This window comes from Muntiacus reevesi, chromosome 2 (genome assembly GCF_963930625.1).
Source record: "Muntiacus reevesi chromosome 2, mMunRee1.1, whole genome shotgun sequence".
Taxonomy (NCBI): Eukaryota; Metazoa; Chordata; class Mammalia; order Artiodactyla; family Cervidae; genus Muntiacus; species Muntiacus reevesi.
Genome location: NC_089250.1, coordinates 73430478 through 73450590, shown reverse-complemented (window position 1 = coordinate 73450590; position 20113 = coordinate 73430478). Strand labels below are relative to the sequence as shown.

At 46.1% G+C, this 20113-nt stretch overlaps 1 protein-coding gene across 1 annotated transcript in view; it reads right to left on the bottom strand.

Annotated features, from left to right (window-relative positions):
* The window catches only part of EYA2 (EYA transcriptional coactivator and phosphatase 2), a 250439-nt gene that overhangs the window by 91085 nt on the left and 139241 nt on the right, over window positions 1-20113 (bottom strand). The window contains exons 6-7 of the mRNA XM_065919822.1: window positions 6417-6484; window positions 4760-4937 (exon numbers count right to left, since the gene is read on the bottom strand). Of these exons, the coding sequence (XP_065775894.1) occupies window positions 4760-4937; window positions 6417-6484 (246 nt within the window). The remainder of the gene's footprint in view (window positions 1-4759; window positions 4938-6416; window positions 6485-20113) is intronic.

The following is a 20113-nucleotide window of genomic DNA, read 5'->3' as shown; positions in this document are numbered from 1 at the left end:
CCACCATCAGCGAATTACCCTGCAATCGTCTGTGAATTGTTGGGCCTTCACATAACTGTGAATGAGTGTCAATGTCAACGATGTGGTGATGGGGCTGCGATGGGGTGATGGGGATGCCGTCTGCGAAGGAGCAGAGCCTGAGGACAGTGTATCCGGACAACACAAAGGGTGAGCATGAGCTGTCAGTAATATATAAACCTCTTGAGCCTCTGGAATTTAGAACCAACCACTCAAGGAGATCCTGGATAATTTCAGAAGTGGAGTTTTTATGGGGAATTTTAAGAGAGTGCATGAGCATGAGCGTGCGTGTGTGTGTGTGTGTGTGTGTGCACAAGTAAGCTTACATGCCATTCCTTTATAACAGACACGGGGGAGATGAGGCAAGAGACCTCAGTTACAGCTGACTATTATTTATGTCATTAGATTTTATGTGAGCTTGTTAGACACACAGTAAAAACCATCTCAACCACTTATTGTTGAACCTTAGGGCCAGGGGATAAATGAAGAACAGGGGGAAACAATAAGGGAAAATTTCAAAGAGACACAAAGAGCCTTTATATTCGCTCTGGATGGGGAACAAAAATGACCATCTCACATAACCCAAATTCTTGAGAAGTCAGTCTCCAGAATCCAGTTCACTAGCAAATTATAGATAGTAGCATCAAGTGGAAGATTTCCTGCTTATATTTCATTTCTGAAACCAGTTTGAAGAGGCCACAGGCAGGAAAGCAGGATGGGCAAAGATAATTCAGCAAGTTTGTTACATTTCCTACTCTTCCAAGGAAGCAAAATTTGGAAATTGGAACATGGGTACTATGCATTTATTCTATACTCTGATGAGGTCACAGTGACCAAAGTCAATGCCCAAACCTTAAACTGCCTTCCAAGTTACTAAAAAATGCTTGGCCATGTTGCCTTTCATTTGTCACCAAGCCAAAGCTATTTAAATCACCCCAACTGACAGAAATGGTAAATCACTTCAGTATTCTTGCCTTGAGAACCCCGTTAACAGTATGAAAAGGCAAAATGACAGGATATTGAAAGAGGAATTACCCAGGTTGGTAGGTGCCCAATATGCTACTGGAGATCAGTGGAGAAACAACTCCAGAAAGAATGAACGGATGGAGCCAAAGCAAAGATAATACCCAGTTGAGGATGTGATTGGTGATAGAAGCAAGGTCTGATGCTGTAAACAGCAATATTGCATAGGAACCTGGAACGTTAGGTCCATGAATCAAGGCAAATTGGAAGTGGTCAAATAGGAGATGGCAAGAGTGAACGTCAACATTCTAGGAATCAGTGAACTAAAATGGACTGGAATGGGTGAATTTAACTCAGATGACCATTATATCTACTACTGTGGGCAGGAATCCCTTAGAAGAAATGGAGTAGCCATCATGGTCAACAAAAGAGTCCGAAATGCAGTACTTGGATGCAATCTCAAAAACAATAGAATGATCTCTGTTCATTTCCAAGGCAAACCGTTCAGTATCACGGTAATCCAAGCCTATGCCCCAACCAATAATGCTGAAGAAGCTGAAGTTGAATGGTTCCATGAAGATCTACAAGACCTTTTAGAACTAACACCCAAAAAGGATGTCCTTTTCATTATGGGGGACTGGAATGCAAAAGTAGGAAGTAAAGAAACACCTGGACTAACAGGCACATTTGGCCTTGGAGTACGGAATGAAGCAGGGCAAAGGCTAATAGAGTTTTGCCAAGAGAACGCACTGGTCATAGTAAACACCCTCTTCCAACAACACAAGAGAAGACTCTACACATGGACATCACCAGATGGTCAACACCGAAATCAGACTGATTATATTCTTTATAGCCAAAGATGGAGAAGCGCTATACAGTCAGCAAAAACAAGACCGGGAGCCGACTGTGGCCCAGATCATGAACTCCTTATTGCCAAATTCAGACTTAAATTGAAGAAAGTAGGGAAAACCACTAGGCCATTCAGGTATGACCTAAATAAAATCCCTTATGATTATACAGTGGAAGTGAGAAATAGATTTAAGGGACTAGATCTGATAGACAGAGTGCCTGATGAACTATGGATGGAGGTTTGTGACATTGTACAGGAGACAGGGATCAGGACCATCCCCATGGAAAAGAAATGCAAAAAAGCAAAATGGCTGTCTGAGGAGGCCTTACAAATAGCTGTGAAAAGAAGAGAAGTGAAAAGCAAAGGAGAAAAGGAAAGATATACCGATTTGAATACAGAATTCCAAAGAATAGCAAGGAGAGATAAAAAAGCCTTCCTCAGTGATCAATGCAAAGAAATAGAGGAAAACAACAGAATGGGAAAGACTAGAGATCTCTTCAATAAAATTAGAGATACCAAGGAAACATTTCACTCAAAGATGGGTTTGATAAAGGACAGAAATGCTATGGACCTAACAGAAGCAGAAGATATTAAGAAGAGGTGGCAAGAATACACAGAAGAACTGTACAAAAAAGATGTTCACGACCCAGGTAATTACGATGGTGTGATCACTCACCTAGAGCCAGACATCCTGGAATGTGAAGTCAAGTGGGCCTTAGGAAGCATCACTACGAACAAAGCTAGTGGAAGGGATGGAATTCCAGTTAAGCGATTTCAAATACTGAAAGATGATGCTGTGAAAGAGCTACAGTCAATATGCCAGCAAATTTGGAAAACTCAGCAGTGGCCATAGGACTGGAAAAGGTCAGTTTTCATTCCAATCCCAAAGAAAGGCAATGCCAAAGAATGCTCAAACTACCACACAATTGCACTCATCTCACACACTAGTAAAGTAATGCTCAAAATTCTCCAAGCCAGGCTTCAGCAATAGGTGAACCGTGAACTTCCAGATGTTCAAGCTGGATTTAGAAAAGGCAGAGGAACCAGAAATCAAATTGCCAACATCCGTTGGATCATTGAAAAAGCAAGAGAGTTCCAGAAAAAATCTACTGCTTTATTGACTATGCCAACACCTTTGACTGTGTGGATCACAATAAACTGTGGAAAATTCTTCAAGAGATGGGAATACCAGAGCATCTGACCTGCCTCTTGAGAAACCTGTATGCAGGTCAGGAAGCAACAGTTAGAACTGGATATGGAACAACAGACTGGTTCCAAATAGGAAAAGGAGTACGTCAAGGCTCTATATTGTCACCCTGCTTATTTAACTTATATGCAGAGTACATCATGAGGAATGCTGGGCTGGAAGAAGCACAAGGTGGAATCAAGATTGCCAGGAGAAATATCCATAACCTCAGATATGCAGATGATACCACCCTTATGGCAGAAAGTGAAGAGGAACTGAAAAGCCTCTTGATGAAAGTGAAGGGGGAGAGTGAAAAAGTTGGCTTAAAGCTCAACATTCAGAAAACTAAGATCATGGCATCTGGTCCCATCACTTCATGGGAAATAGATGGGGAAACAGTGGAAACAGTGGAAGACTTTATTTTTCTGGTCTCCAAAATCACTGCAGATGGTGATTGCAGCCATGAAATTAAAAGATGCTTACTCCTTGGATGGAAAGTTATGACCAACCTAGACAGCATATTAAAAAGCAGAGACGTTACTTTGCCAACAAAGGTCCGTCTAGTCAAGGCTATGGATTTTCCAGTGGTCATGTATGGATGTGAGAGTTCGACTATGAAGAAAGCTGAGTGCAGAAGAATTGATGCTTTTGAACTGTGGTGTTGGAGAAGACTCTTGAGAGTCCCTTGGACTGCAAGGAGATGCAACCAGTCCATCCTAAAGGAGATCAGTCCTGGCTGTTCATTGGAAGGACTGATGCTGAAGCTGAAATTCCAATACTTCAGCCACCTCATGCGAAGAGTTGACTCATTGGAAAAGACCTTGATGCTGGGAGGGATTGGGGGCAGGAGGAGAAGGGGTCGACAGAGGATGAGATGGTTGGATGGACATGAGTTTGAGTAAACTCCGGGAGTTGGTGATGGACAGGGAGGCCAGGCGTGCTGTGATTCAGGGGTCGCAAAGAGGCGGACATGGCTGAATGACTGAACTGAAATGAACTGATGGAAAATGCAAGCCACAGCTGCACCAAGAACTTCAGGAACAAATGTGGTGAGTCTTCATTACTGTTATTTTCCTAGCCATCCACCAATGAACATTAATTGAATGAATGTCCATACACATCATGCTAGCTTGCCTTCTACAAAGCCCCAGAAACAGGAGGCTTCAGAAAAGAAGAAAATGCAATGATATCTCCTATCACTGGACATTCTAATATATGGCTGCCATGTTATTTAATGGTGATGAGTCTAAATTGTCTCATAAAGAGTAGACACGTGCATAGCAGATTTATGAAATCAATAAGTGAATGCACAAGCTGCTGAGTTAGTTTGTACAGGGATGCTAGTGAGTTAGTTTGCACAGGTATGCAAACATCATCGAAGGGCCTGGATGTGGAATCGTGTGTGCTCTGTTTAAATGGAGTAAACGTCACTCAGCTCCAGCCAAGCACTGTCACTTAATAATGTGAACCTCAGGTGACTGGATCATCTTTTAAGAGAAGGCAGGCATTAGAGTTTTTAGGTAAAAATGTATGACTTTCTAAAACATGGGTGCAGTTAAACACACACGCACCACCCCTCACACACATACACACACAAAGAAATGCCAACAAAACATATCTGAGGGCTGACGCTAACTTATGGGTGACCAGTTCATTACAACCGGAACCTCCATCCAGTTCACCTTCCATACAAGAGCTCAGACCACAGCAACGGATGACCACAGGGCAGTGATGGTACTTACCGCCAAGTGACTCGGAACTCTGGTTGGGGATGTTGTGAGATGCCTCCTGGAGGACGTAGGTGGACGTGGAGAGAGGAGAGGAGCAGATGCTGCTGGCTGGGACGTAAGGAGGGTTGTAGGATGAGCTGTAATACTGGGAGTACTGGCTCTGCGGGAAGCCAGGGTAGGAAGGATAGTCCTGGAACGGGAAACCCATGAGGCTGTGAGCGGGGAAGACTGTCAGGCTGACACGGGTCAAGGGCCTCCTGGGCTGGGTCTGCTGCATTGATCCCTGTTCCCCCACTGTTACAATAAAAGTTCTATGAGGGCTGGAGTTTTCTCTAAAAGCCAATTTCCCCCCAAGACAAGGATTCACGGGCAAGTAGAGGATTTGGGGGGTGAAGGCAAGACCAGTTGGGAAATGGGGAAGCGAGGTAGCAAAGGGAAGAAGGGCAAGAAGTCAGTACAGGGGCTTCTCCAGTGGGGACTGGAGCTGAATTCTACCCAGGAGATGCCACGATGGCAAAAAACACACCTCAGAAAGATCTCTCCCAAGGGGCAAGGGAGCTGGGGTATTTATACACCAACTCCAGCCAGTCTTTGCTTGAGAGCTGCTCTCAGAGGGTTTCAATTTCCTGGCACTTCCTACACTACTGCCCTATACATTGGTTCCAGAAAACACCCATGTGCCCAGGGATGCAGAGATTGGCAGGTAGAAGCCAACAGGTGCTCCCTAAGGGGCATGGGTATGGTTCTGACAGCATCCGTCTTGGCCATTGTTGTATCCCCAGAGCCTGGATGAGTGCTGGGCACATGTGGGCACTCAATAAATGCTGGAAAAATTAATGAACAACTGAATGACTTGCACCGGAGACTAGGTGACATTTTAGGTTCATGGTGGGGGTGGGGAGGGGGTGGAGGCTCAAATATAGTACACCTACACAGCACTAGGGATCCAGAACCTTCTTGGGGGGAGTCTTAAAGATGAAGTCAAAGAATACCAATCTTGGTCTGTTTCAACCAACCAGACAGTCTAACCCTCCCACCACCGTCACTGTTTCATATATTTAGCCCCACTGGAAAGTAGAGCTTCTCAATCTTGCAAAGAACTCATGGAAGGTTCGTAAGAGGAAAGGTACATAACAGTGCATAAAGTTCCCATCCACCTTGAGCAGGTTAATTCTTAACTCACTCTCTAAGTGAAACCAAGAGACTCACATTATTAGCCAACATCCACCCATCTTTATAGTGTTGACTAAGTTCCATTTCACAAGTATTTATAATGCCCTCACTCTGCGCTGGGCACTTTACAGTGAGATGCACAGGTAAAGATGATGTCCTTTCACCCTTGAAGAGCTAGGGGTCTGGTGAAAGGGACACGTTTTTGCTTTCATACATTCCAGATCCAACAGTCACTGGGTGTCTTAGACGGGGATCAAGATGGAACATAGAACAGAGCCCATTCATCTTGGAAATCTGCCAATAATTCCGATTTCTCTGCCTCTACACTGTATCTTTCCAATGGCTGTTGGTATAGCCCGGTCCCTGTGGTCTCCAAACCCAGGGAATAAGAAAACAGGCGGTGCCCACAGGTGCAGGCGGCCTCTCTGGGTGCCCTGATTTTCGGGCGACTATTTATGGAAAATACCAGAAAGCCCCTGGTAGGGAGCTAGTCTACCTGGTGCATAGTTCCGAATCCGGCCGCGTTGGTCAGTCCGTTTGCTCCTTGATAGATCCCAGCGGTTCCTGTGGGAAGGAGCGACAGATGAGGTTCTTACAGCCAGGGAGGGGCGTGGAGGAGAACGATGCAGTGGAAAGCTGGAGTCTTTGAGGTTCGACAGTTTGGGATGGAACTTAGGACTCTGATGATCTCTCTGAACCTCGGTTCTCTCAGTGAATGAATATAATAGAAATAACACCTTCAAAGGATTCTGGTGAGAGATAAATGAGGGCGCACACAACACAGCTTCCGGGACTCGATAACTATGTTTTAAAAATAGTTTGGTTTTTAAAAAATTATGGTAAATGTACATTAACAACACTGGCCATTTTAACCATTTTGCTTTTACTTTTTAAAACTGAAGTATAGCTAATTTAAAATGTTGTGTTAGTTTTGGACATATAGCAAAGTGATTCGGTTATATATATTTATAAAACAGTGCACATGGGTTCCAATTTCTCCTCATTCTCACCAATACTTAGTTTTTGATTTTTAAAAAGATTGCAGCCATTCTAAAGGGTGTAAGGTAGCAATGATTACGGTCTGAATTAAATGAATGAATAAAACGACTTCTCCTTTTTGAACTTCAGTTGTCCCACCTGTCAAATGGGAATAAAACTGATGCTACTACTATTAGAAAATGCTCCTTAGTCAATGAATGAGTAACTGAATGAATGAGTGCGGCGTTGTTACCTGGTCTCCCCTGACCAGGTAAGCTGGTGGTCAGGGGAGACCTCCGAGCTGACCTTTGAGCTGAGCCATGAATGCTAAGAGGAAACCAGCGATGGAAACACCCTCAGGAGGAGACGTCACGAACACCGGGGGCAAGGCTCTCAGGTAGGGTTAGCTTGATAGGTGACGGGGAAACAAAAGAGGTCAGTGGAGCGCGAGCCCAGAGAAAGAAGGGGGGTGGTTACCGCCAGAACAGCAGTGAACTCGTGTGTGTCAGGGCTCCTCACTCGGGAAGTGAGCAGAGGAAAATCAAGTCTCGTGCTCAAGGCAGCCTGGACAGTGAGTGACAGCCTCGGGCGCTGGGATCCAGGCAGTCTGGCTCAAGTCCGCATTTTCAATGTGACTCTACTTCCTGGGTGGCTCAGACAGAAAAGAATCTGCCTGCAATGCAAGAGACCTGGGTTCGATCCCTGGGTGGGGAAGATCCCCTGGAGAAGGAATGGCAACCCACTCCAGCACTCTTGCCTGGAGAATTCCATGGACAGAGGAGCCAGGCAGGCTACAGCCCATGGGGTCACAAAGAGTCAGACACGACTAAGCGACTGAGCACACACACTGTAGTGCCAAAGCTGCTTCTTTCTAGAACTGTCTTTGGGGCCTACTTTATAAAATCCCTCCATTGTAAACGTTGGTTCAATGATTTTTAAAGTAAATTGCTTAATTGTATAGCTGTCACCACGATGCAGTTTTAGAGCATTTCCATTATCCTCAAAGAACCCGCGTGCCTGTCTGCAGTCAACTCCTTCTCCCATCCTCAGCCTCAGGCAGCTCTTTTTGATTACAGCCATTCTAGTAGATGGGTCTCTGGAGAAGGAAATGGCAACCCACTCCAGTATTCTTGCCTGGAAAATTCCATGGACAGAGGAGTCCGGTGGGCTTCAATCCATGGGGTTGCAAAGAGTCAGAAACGATTGAGCAACTGAGCAGTAGATGTGAAGTGGTCTCTCATTTTGGTTTTAAGTAGCATTTCTCTAATGACTAATCAAGTTGAGCACCTTTTTATGTGCTTATTAGTCATTCAGGTATCTTCCTTGATGAAGATTCATTCAAATTTTTTTCCCCCTAAAAAAAAGTTAGGGTGTCCTCTTCACACTGATTTGTAAGAGTCCTTTATATACTCTGGACACAGGTTCTTTATCAGACATATGATTTGCAAATATTATCCCCCAGTCCTGTCTCTTTATTTTCCTAATGGTGTCGCTTGAAAAGCAAAGCAAAAGTTTTAAAGCTACTAATATTTTTTAATAAATCTTGCTTTTGCTGCCTAACTCAAGGTCATAAAGACTCTTTATAATATTTTCTTTTAGAAATTTTAGAGTTTAAGGCCTTACATTTAGGTCTATGATCTAATGTAAGTGAGTTTTTGTATACTGTGTGAGATTAGGGCCTAAATTAATCTTTTTGCACATGGCTACCCAGTTGTTCCAACACAAGAATAAAAAGTCTATCCTTTCCCTCATTAAATTACTTGGCACCTTTGTCAAAAATTGATCGACAATGTGAGAGTTTATTTATGGACTTTCTATTCTTCTGCACAAATTCTATCCAGTCTTGATTACTGTAGCTTTATATTAAGTTTTGAAACCAGCTAGTGTAAGTTCTCCAACTTGGTTTTTCTTTTCCAAGATTGTCTCGCCTTCTCAGTATAACCTTGGCATTTACATATCAATTTTGGAATAAGCTTGACAATTTCTATTGGCGAGAACAAAGTGGCACAACATTATTCAAGAGTATCCACTCAGAAATCTATATCCAGAGAAAACATCCTTCAGAAATGGGGGAAATCAACACATTCTCAAAATGAAGGAGAACTAAGAGAACTTGTCACAACAGATCTCCCCTGAAATAAGTGATACAGAAAGTTTCTTAAAAGAGACAGTAAATTTTAAAAACTGAAAAAAAAAAAGAAAGGAATCCTGAAACTTCAGGAATGAAAAAAGAAAAGGAGTAAAAATATGGGTAAATAAAATCTTCTTTCCAAGAGGTTATAACACTAACTCAATATACAATTAGATTCACAACAGTTTGCTATTAAACTTGTTTTATAACTATATAAAACACTGAAACGGTTCCAAAGTCAAATAGACAAAATAAACTAACCATGTCCTTATCCAGGGATTCCCAGGTGGCTCAGTGGTAAAGACTCCTCCTGCCAATGCAGGAGATTTGGGTTTGATCCCTGGTCTGGAAAGATGCCCTGGAATAGTAGGAAATGACAACCCACTCCAGTATTCTTGCCTGGGAAATCCCATGGACGGAGGGCCTGGTGGGGTACAGTCCGTGGGGTCACAAAAGAGTTGGACAGGACTTAGCAACTGAACAACAACACTCCTATCCAGAGGAGAGGGGGATGTGTCCCAAGCACTGGTAAGGCAGGGGAGAAGTAAACTGCCAGAGAGTACTTTCACTGGGAGCTTGGGGGGCACAGGGAAGGGTTCTGAAACGCCACCTGGGAGGTGTGGAGTCAGGGAAGGCTTCCTGGAGGAAATGACAACAAAACTAGTCTCTGAAGGATGAGTAGGAGTGAGCTGCATGAAGAGAGCAAGAACCAGGAACACCAGCACACGTGGGCATCTGCTCCAGCTCTTGATTCCACGGAGGCTTCTCTGAGACCCAGAAACCAGAGAATGTGTCCACACTAATACGGCATGATGTGCTGGAATCCCATTCTCTCCTCCACGGCCTGTCCAGACACATCTGGCAGAAAGTCTAGGCCAGTCTATTTCACTCAAGGTCATTTTTGGGGTCCTGGTTACCATGGCAAACCCCGTCCTCCCCCCACTAAATCACAGGAACATGCCTGCCTTGGGAAGTCACTTCTGGATGAGGTGCTTTCTCTCCTGATTTCTCTTTTCTTTGGTGGCAACCTTCTGAATGATGAATTGGGCGGGTTTAGAAATAAACTAGCCCACAGTCTCATCCCTTGGTATTCTTTCTCCCAAATGGCTTCTTGTTTGTTTACATTTTATGACCCAGGGGCATGAGAAGAATGGGCAGCTGAACAAACCGCAGCGTGCCGAGGGCAGTCCCCAAGTCCCCGCAGCGAGAGAGCCCTCCCATGCCAGAGAGGACACAGGAGGAAGGGGTACACAGCCCCAGATGCCTCATGCCACATATGTGGTCTGCAAAGGGACCCGCCTGGAGCTGGAATGTTAAATACTGACCTCTCGCCTCCATTTGGCTGGTGGAAGGCCTGGGGAGGGCAAGGACGAGAAGAGGAAAAACATCTTCTCTTAAGGAGATGATGGTGGCAGAGCCTGCTTTGGGGTCCCCTCCACTATCCCTTCATCCCTCCTCTCTCATATTAAGAGAATCTCTGCTTTCAATCTCAGCCATGTGCACATGGCTGATTAGAATAAGCACTGCACGGCCCAGCTTCCCCTGTGGCTGGTGTGGTCACGGGATGAGCTCCAGTGAAGGGAAGAGGGGTAAGTTACTGTGTGCAACTTCCTAGTCGAGGCCTCGAAGGGCAGAGGCGGGTGCTTCCTTGCTTGGAATGGAGCTATGTTGGATCACAAAACTGAGGAACCAGACGTAGGAGCCTGGACCAGACCAGAGTCGCCATATCAGTTTGGACTTTGAGGTGAGAAAGAAATGCCCTTCTTTCTTGCTGAAGCCATTGCTATTCTGTGTGTCATATCGGAGAACTACTTTATTTTTTTGGCTGGTTGGTTTTCTTGGATTTTAAGTAAAAGTTGATTCTCACTGCCTGGCTCAGTAAAACAGTTTTTAAGTGAATGGTCATTCATTTATCCAATAATCATTTCACAGTGATGTACCAAACGCTACTGTGTCTGCAACTTTTCTAGTATCATACAATAGGTAAGGGTTGACGCTGATGTTCAGAGAGGACAGACAGGAGACTGCTGAGTGAATAGATACACAAGGAGTTGAGATAATTCCAGACAGATCAAAACACAGTGATATGTGAGCGCTGGTTTTGAAACACTCTAACCCTGTGGGGAAGAAGATGCGGCAGTTCATGGTGAGATCTGACAAATGCTGAACTGGTCCACACTCTGCTCTAGGAGACGAGTCTCTGATCACGTGCTTGGATGTTGGGGGCATGGTGGAACTGCTGTGAAAGTTTCTCACCCCAGTTCCGTATGTGTTTGTTATCACTGGCCAGCAAGTTGGTGGGCTGATCCTACTTGGCAGGCCAACTAAGAACGAGGTTGAAGTAGGTAAAACGGCTTAGTAAGAAATAGGAAGAAAGAAGGCTTTTCTCAAGAGGGGGATGCAATTCTCCTGGCTAGAGAAGTGGGACAGAGCAAGAGGGAAGGGAACAGAGTGAGGGGAGGTGAGTGAGGACGAGCAGGAGTCACGGGGTAGAGGGATTCTGCTCTCTGCACCCGCACATAGCTGCTGAGAAAGCAGCAAGACCCTCAAGTCATCGGGAACACATGTACACCTATGCCTGATTCATGTCAATGTATGGCAAAAACCACTACAATACTGTAAAGTAATTAGCCTCCAATTAAAATAAGTAATTAAAAAAAAATAAAAGAGCCTCAAGTCAGAAGTGGCCGTGTGTGCTGCGGCTAAGATAGGAAGCCCTCGAAACCTTACAGGGAAGAGAGGGAAGGAGCTGGTGCAGGCAGTGATAAATGGTGACTGACACGCAGTTTCAGGGTCAGGGAATGATGAGGGTGGTGGGGTTTGTGTCAAATTAGAAGGTACAGTTTCTATCTAAGGAGGCAGCAGTTTGGGAGTACCTCTCCAGGAGGTACTCCCAATTCCTTTCCCCCCAGCAGCTTCAGGATGGCCATGTAATCTAGCTCTGGTCAAGGGGGCTTCTGGGAGAGACTTTTGTTCCTCTGCTGGATCCTCCCTTGGATTACATAGGATGTAATGTCTGGAGTTACAGCAGCCATCTTGGGACATGAGGTCACAAGCATAAAAACAAAAAGTCCACTGGCTGAGGCAGAAGGAGTAAAAAGATGAAGAGAACTTGGTCCTTGAAGATAAAAAATTGAGCTGACAAACAACCTTGGGGGTCCAGACTTCTGGCTAAATACCCAATAAATACCATTATGGTTTAAGGTGATGTTAATTAAGCTTTTTGTTCCTTGCAGACCAAAGCATTACTAACTGATACGATACTACTCAGCTCCAGCTCACCCGTGTCACCTAGAAATGTGAGTCTAATGTAGCCAGGGCGTCTGGTTTTTCCAAACAAGTCAGAAATCTGGATTTGTATAAAATGTTCCAATTTTAAAGTGTAGGCAATAAATACAAAGTAGTCAGACAAAACAAAGACAAAACAAAAAAAAAATTAAAAACATGGTCACAGTGTGGATATGGCCTATGGGTTTTCAGTTTGTGACCTCTGGTCTAGGAAGACAGAACAATAAAAGATTCCTGTGTCCACAACTAGCATAGACATAGCAATGAAGAGCCCCAGACCGGAAAAGCCTACAAGGACCAAAAAATGAATGATCTGGCACCAGCCTGGGTCCCAGTAAGGGAAGACAGGATGAGCCCCCCACCCCACAACACCCAGGGTAAGCTGCCAGAAGTACAGTCAATGTTCTGGAGAGTCTGGGAAAGCCCTGGACAAAACTCTCCCATCAGTTCAGGGAAACGGTGGCTCCAAACAGAAAGCACAATGAATGCTGAAAATAAAACCAGTTCTGTTTTTTTACCCCCTTGAGCACACAGAGTGAGGTTTATACCTAGACAGGGCACTGAGGAATTCTTCACGTCCCTACCAGTGTCAGGGAGCCTGTGTGGCTAGCATCTTACCCCCCCCCCCCCCCCCCGCCTTTGTCATCATGCAAAATGTTAAGTGCTGAGGAGTTAATTCAAGTTCTTTGCACATTTTCCATTCTAGGGTGTCTGTGTGTATCCTTTGTTTCTGTGTTCTTACAAATAGTGCACTTGTGTTTTGTGGGCAAATATATAACTCCCTGGTGGTTCAGAGGTAAAGAATACACCTGCAATGCAGGAGACTCAGGTTCAATCCATGGGTCAGGAAGATCCCCTGGAGAAGGGAATGGCTACCCACTCCAGTATTCTTGCCTGGAGAATCCCGTGGACAGAGAAGCCTGGCAGGCTACAGTCCATGAGGTCTCAAAGAGTCAGACACGACTGAGTAACTAACATCATCATTCATTTATATGCAATTCCTGTAAAGTCTGTGCATTACATTTCATATGGTTTCTTAGCTTTTTTTCATCCAGCATTAGGTTCCTTTTTTTTTTCCTCAAGTACATTTATTGGTATCTTTTAACATAGCTCATTAAAAATCTATGTTCCATATTTCTTGCATGAACCCCCTGAAAGTTCCAGACCTGGCAAAAATATTTTTAAGTACTCAGCTGATTTCTACATAACATACCTGATATTTATACATTTGTTATTTGTTTTGCACACGTCTATGGTTTTACTACTTTCAAGACAAAAGTCACATATACAAATGCAGACAAATGAAAACATAAAAGTCAGCAATTGTCTAGAACGAGGTACACGTGTCTGTATCAGAAAGGAAAACCGAGGCTGAAACTAACCTGTGTTGCTTATGAGATGTGAGACAAAGAGCACAAGTTTGACAGTGTATGAAGTCTTTTCGGAGTGGGATGCATCTGTGTCCATGCTTGCCTTTTATGGCGTTAACCTCTTAGTTACCGGCACTGAGTGTCAGCATTATGTTCTTAAGACCCCTCGATGCTGCTGTGGGTGCATCCTGCCTGCCGCCCCAGCAGCTGCCCAGCCGTCCCTGCGTGCTTTCTTCCTGTCTCTCTTGTTCCCTCCTCCATTCCGGAGAGGACGTGGGATGCCTCCATCACCAAGGCTGGACCTCTCCCTCGTGGTCTGTGTGTGAATTTCCCTGGGATGCACCCCCGCGAGCTGGGTTGGTAGGGCCCGAGGCCGAACAGACTGAGTTTCCCTAAGGACTGAGTGAGCGCTCTTGACACAGCTACTGGCAGTGCCGGCGGACGCTGTCCTCGGATCCCCACCAGCGGCCGGCATAACCCCGCTTGCTAATCTCTGCTATCCAACTAGGACCAATGTGACATCTCATTTATTGGCTTGAATTCACATTTCTCTGATGACTGGGTGACTCTACACATCCCTTCCTGGGCTTGTTGCCTTCTGGATTTCCTTTTTTTTTTTTAAAGATTTTTTTGATGTGGACCGTTTTGAAATTTTTATTGAATTTGTTGCAATATTGTTTTCATTTCATGTTTTGGTTTTTTGGTTGCGAGGCATGTAGGAACTTTGCTGCCCAACCAGGGATCAAACCCACATCCCCTGCTTTGGTAGATGAAGTCTTAACCACTAGGCCGGCAGGGAAGTCCCTAGATTCCCTCTTTTTAAGGAGATGGTGACAGTTGTCAATGAAAACCTCTCCTCCCTCTCAGACTCGGCTTTAACTTAATCTAAGCCCTTAAAAGTTTCAGTTACCAGCATGAGCTGTTGTACTACTATTGATGATAGTCTCCATTTACTGAGCACTTATTACCTTCCCCAGGGCTGGTCATTTTACATGCATCATCTTGTGTCTCCACTACGCACCCGAGGAAGGAGGTTCTATTAGTAGGTGACAGAGCCGGGTCCAAGCCCAGGTCAGCCTGACTCCAAAGCTCCCGCCCCCAGACTGTGTGCAGCTCAGCCTTCCAAGCAGCGGAGGAAAGGTCCCAGTCTGCCTCAGGTTCTTGAGACCCTCCAGATTTCACTGTCACCCACCTGTCTGACCTGCCATCCCAGGCAAAGGAAAACTCGGGGAGAGTCCCCGTGAACAAGCACCCTCTCGTCAACGTTACTTGCTCTGGAATCTATCTTACAATTTCCATCCCTGTAACAAAGGAACCTACTCTATGGGTCCACAATGACACTTAGAAGCTAGATTCCCACATGCTGCAACTAAGAGTTCACATGCCATAACTAAAGATTGTGCATGCTGCAACTAACTAAATATTTTAAAAGATTCTTTAAAAAACCCCCACCCCTCCACCCCCAACAGGTACTCCTTCATTATTTAGGTCTGACTGCTGCCAGTACTAAGAGAAAATTGATGAAAACCTACCAGGACTGCAAGTGAAAAAACTCCGGACATGCAGTTGGGAGGGTTGATATACAAAGTCATCAGCAGACAGTGTACCACAGAGAAAAACCAGAGGCAGAGAGAGGTGAGCCTGTTATAAAAGCCCACCCGCTCAAGCATCCCATCCACGGCGCAGGTTCCAGAAAGGGACGGATCACAGCTCTTTTTTAGAGGGATTTTCTACTTCTTTTCTTTACCCATGATCCAGTGACTGCAAAGACCCGGTAAGCCCTGGCCCAGCCCTTTTCCTGCTGTGTCACTCATCCAGACATTCACTCATTTATTCAATAAATATTTGCTCAGTGCCTCCTATGTGCCAAGATTTCTATCCTGAGAGAGCGCTGGGTCCTGTCTTCTTGGGTCTAAGCGCCTGGAAGGGGTGGACGACAACAGTGAATTCAGATGTAACTGATTATTTGCCCTCGTGGCTGGGCAGAAGTCTCAGTTTTCCCAAGCCTCAGTTTTACCACCTGAACAGTGGAAGCGAGCACAGCTTACTCATATGATTTATTATGAGGACTCTGTGAGATAAGGCTTATGAGAGGCAGAACCCAGCACAGAGTAAGTGTTCAGTAACTAACTAGTGGCTAAGGTTATGACCCTCTCTGGGTTCGTAATTACCGCTGGAGGTGTCAACAAGGAGAGTATTTCATTGATCTACCATTTAAAAAATTTTCATGGAAGTAAAAACATCCAGGAAGGTTGGAAAAAAAAAAGAAACAAAACAATTTGGATAGGGCCAAACAGCAGATCCCAAATGAAAACAGAGGATTCTGGGGTGGGCCAGGACTGAGCTCTCGGCTCTGAGACCCACTCGTGGTCCATGGACAGGAAGGGAGGCGCCCAGGTCCGTCTCGCGGATACCGAGTTGTCAAGCCCATTTTGCCATCTTAAAACAAATCCAAACGCGCCCCTGGAGCTTGTCCTCTCGCATCTTTGCTCCACGTGGAGTCCAGCCCACATCTGCGTTTAATCAAATCAGTTGCTAAATGTCACAATGGCCTCATTCACAGGTAGCATAAAGCATATTTAACTGGTAATAAAACAATCCGCATTCCTGAGAATGCCTTTTCAGATCGGCTGCCCTGTCACTGAGTCTCCGCCACACGAGTTGGAATAAAGCTGGGGCAGAGGCGGGGGAGGTGGGGGCGCCAAGAGGGGCGAGGATACTGCCGGGGAGCCAGCGATCACAGGCAGGGCCACACGTGCTGCTGCGGGAAGACGTCCAAGGCGCTCGGTGAGAAAGGCAAGAGGCAGGATGGTGAGGCTGCCCTGAGCAACCACGCCAGATGAAACACGGAAATCTGTTCGTTTCGGTTTCGGAGAAGACTGATAAACTGGGAGGGCCTCTTAGAGGAGATGGTAGTTGAGCAGAAGCTCAATGGATAAGATGGAACCAGCCCAACCAGTGAAGGGCTGGCGAAAGGACAACATTCCAGGTTGGGGTACTAGCACAACGTAAAGGCCCTGAGATGGGAAGAACAAAAGGGAAGCCAGTGTGAGTTGAAATGAAAGCAGGGCTTAGGGGGCCATATGCATGATGTGGTCTGAAAGGCTCTTCAGGCGCTGACCCAGGCCAGGCTTGGCCGGGGGCAGCTATAGCAAGGCACTGGCATTTATTTCCGATTGCAATGCGAAACCCCAGAGGGGCTTTCAAGCAGGGGAATGGCATGATCTGATACAACTTGGGAAAGGACTGACTATGTGACTTCTCTGCTCAGTGTGGTAGAAAGACATCGGGGGTCACAATGGATGCCAAGGCCAAATACCCTATTTCTTACTGCCAAGCAGCTCCTTGAGAGAGACTCTTGAGAATGGTAACCTATAAAGACCAGACACTTGAAAAAAAATCAAAAACATGTATATATGTATTTGGCTGTGGCGGGTCTTACTCACGGCACATAGGACCTTTAGTTGTGGCAGGTGGGATCCAGTTCCCCGACCTGGGACTGAACCTGGGCCCCCTGCACCGGGAGCACGGGAGTCTTAGCCACTGGACCACCAGGCAGTCCCAAGACCAGAGGAATGTACACTGATGTCAAGTGCCTAGGGCCCTGGGGGAAATTTGACAAGAATGGAGTGTGTGAGCCAGCCTGGATTGATTATTGTTATCACATTCCCCTGAGCACAATGACTGCTTTAGGGGCGTGCCTCTGAACCACGAGGTCCAAATGACAGGGAATCTCACGATATTAGATCATAAAACAACTGAGCTGCTACACACACTTGGGGACCATGAGGGCACTTGGCATTTACATGACTGCCCTCCTCCGAAAAGAGATAACATACCCATTTTTCACTGATTAGATATGCCAAAAAGTCTGCTGAAAGATCAGATGAAATGATTGAATCATCATCTTTGATGCTCTCCCCCACTCATAGATTTAAATGCCATCACCGATTTCTATGAATAGGGCCTCTTAAATACCCTGCAAGTCTATCCAGTTTTCTTCATCTCCACCACCACCACCTCCATGCCTCTATCATCTCTTTGCCTGAGAATGCAGAGTCTCTTCATTGATTTTCCTGGACCCACCCAGATCCTGGTTCACTTCCTTATCCTCAAGGCCCACGCTGCTCCAGATCAGTACAGCCTCCCTGGCTTCCCATTGTATTTACAACCCTCCACACTGTCCACAGGCCTGCTCTGACCTGCGTCTTCTCTAACCTCACTGAGCTCCACCTTTCTGCACTGCTGCGGGATGAATTATGCCCCCTGAAAAGATCTATTCAAGTCCTAGCTCCAGGACCTATGAACATGACCTTATCTGGAAATAGGGTCTTTGCAGATATAATCAAGTTAAGATGAGGTCATTCTGGATCAGGTGGGCCCTGATCCAATGATGCGCTTCCTAGGCGGTGCAGGGGTAGAGAATCTGCCTGCCAACGTTGGCAGGAGACGTGGGTTCGATCCCTGGATCAGGAAGATCTCCTGGGGAAGCAAATGGCAACCCACTCCAGTATTCTTGCCCAGGAAATTCCAGGGACAGAAGAGTCTGGTGGGCTACAGTCCATGGAGTTGCAAAGCGTCCAACAGGACTGGGAGACTGAGTACACAACATGATGCAATGATTGTGTCCTCATGAGAAGGGAGGAGGGGGACGCAGGCAGGCAGAGGGAAGAAGGCCCTGTGAGGACAGAGGCAGAGTCCGGAGGGATGTGTTTCCACAGCCCGCGAAGGCCAAGGACGGCTGGTGACCGCCAGCAGCTGGGGGAGGGGCCAGACTCTCTCTTAGAACCTGCAGAGGGAGCCAACCCTGCACACACCTTGATATCGGACTTCTGGCCTCCAGAATTGTCGGGCTGGGTTACCGCAGTCCTAGCAAACCAGGACACCTCCGCTTTGCCTCTTTCCAGTTTCCTGGCTGTTTAGAACATCATTTTAAGATGTCTATGTTGGCCCCTCCCTCTGCCTGGAATACCTGCTTATAGCCCAAATGTTAGTGTGCACAGGAATCATCCAGAGATCCTGTGAAAAAGCAGATTCTGCAGGTTCTGGGTGAGCCCTGAGGTTTCTAACCCTCTCCCAGGTGATGCTGAGGCTGCCAGGCCTGGCGGTCCCGCCCGGAGCTCCTGACCCCTCTCCAGGGGGCTGCCTCCGTAGTCAGGTCCCAGCTTCGATGGGACATTCTGACCACACCGGCTAAAGCAGTCACCCCCCGCCCCAGCCACTCTGGCCATTCCTCGCATGCTCCCCGGGTTTTGACTTTTTTTCTTTTGGTAGCACTTACAGCCTCAGAAATCATCTTTCCATCTTTAGATGCACATGTATTGTTTATCTCATTCTCACTTGGATGTAGGCTCCCAGAGTGCAGGTACTTTGCCTTTTACTCACTGTTCTATGCTTGGTTTCTAGAAGAGTAGGTGGTACATGATGGGCTCTCTGGAAGTAATTTTTGGGAAAAAAAAAAAAAGAAGGTAGGCTTTGTTTTTGGCACCATTTTCAGCTCCTAGCACCACATGCGATACATTACAAACATTCAACAGCTATTTATTGAATGAATTAAAAAAGTGAATGAATTGACTGGGATAACTGATTATTGAGCACATATTACTACTATGTGCCGGGAGCTACACTAAGTCCCTTATTTTAATTATCCTTATTTTAATTTATCCCACTGCTGACAAGGAGAACAGAACAAACGGGGCTCGATGTGATCTCTTTTCAATCATTTCACCAATGTTTACTGAGCACCTACTGTGCGCCAGTCTGTCCTAAGCACAAAGGACACAGCAGTGAATAAGATAATGGGAAGAAACCACTCCCTCCGTGGAGCTGACCTCCTAGTGGGGAGGGGCTGAAAATGAATACATATGTCAAGTAACGTGTTAGATGGTGACAGGTGCTGGAGCCAGCCAAAGCAAGGACGGGAGCTAGGGAACACTGGGAGACAGGGTGGGTGGTCAGGGAAGGCTCTGCAGAAGGTGATAGAGCCATACCTAGAGAGGTTATGTCACTTGCAATTTACAACTCAGAGATTATAAGCGGCAGGGCTCGGGATTGGAACCCAGGACTGCCCGACTCTGGGGCCTGCTCTTCTCTATCTCAACAACCTCCAACCTGCTGGAATTCCCACCCCCGACCCTGGAAGGTTCATTAGTAGTTTCAGGGTATGACCGATTGAACCTAGTGAAAATTTCTTCCTTCCAGGGTGTCCCTAGCTGCTGGATCTGTTCCACAGGGTTCTGACCCCCCGACAGTACACAGCTGCTTGCAGGGCTGTTTTGATCATGTTCTGCGATGCCAGCCACAGGCCCTGAGGCCAGGCTGCCGTGGGGAAGCCCTGCATAACGTGTTTTTATAATCTCCTGGCAGCCAGCACTCAGCAACCAGGGGAAATTCTACTGGAGGGGCCAGAGGCTCGCCCTGGGGCAA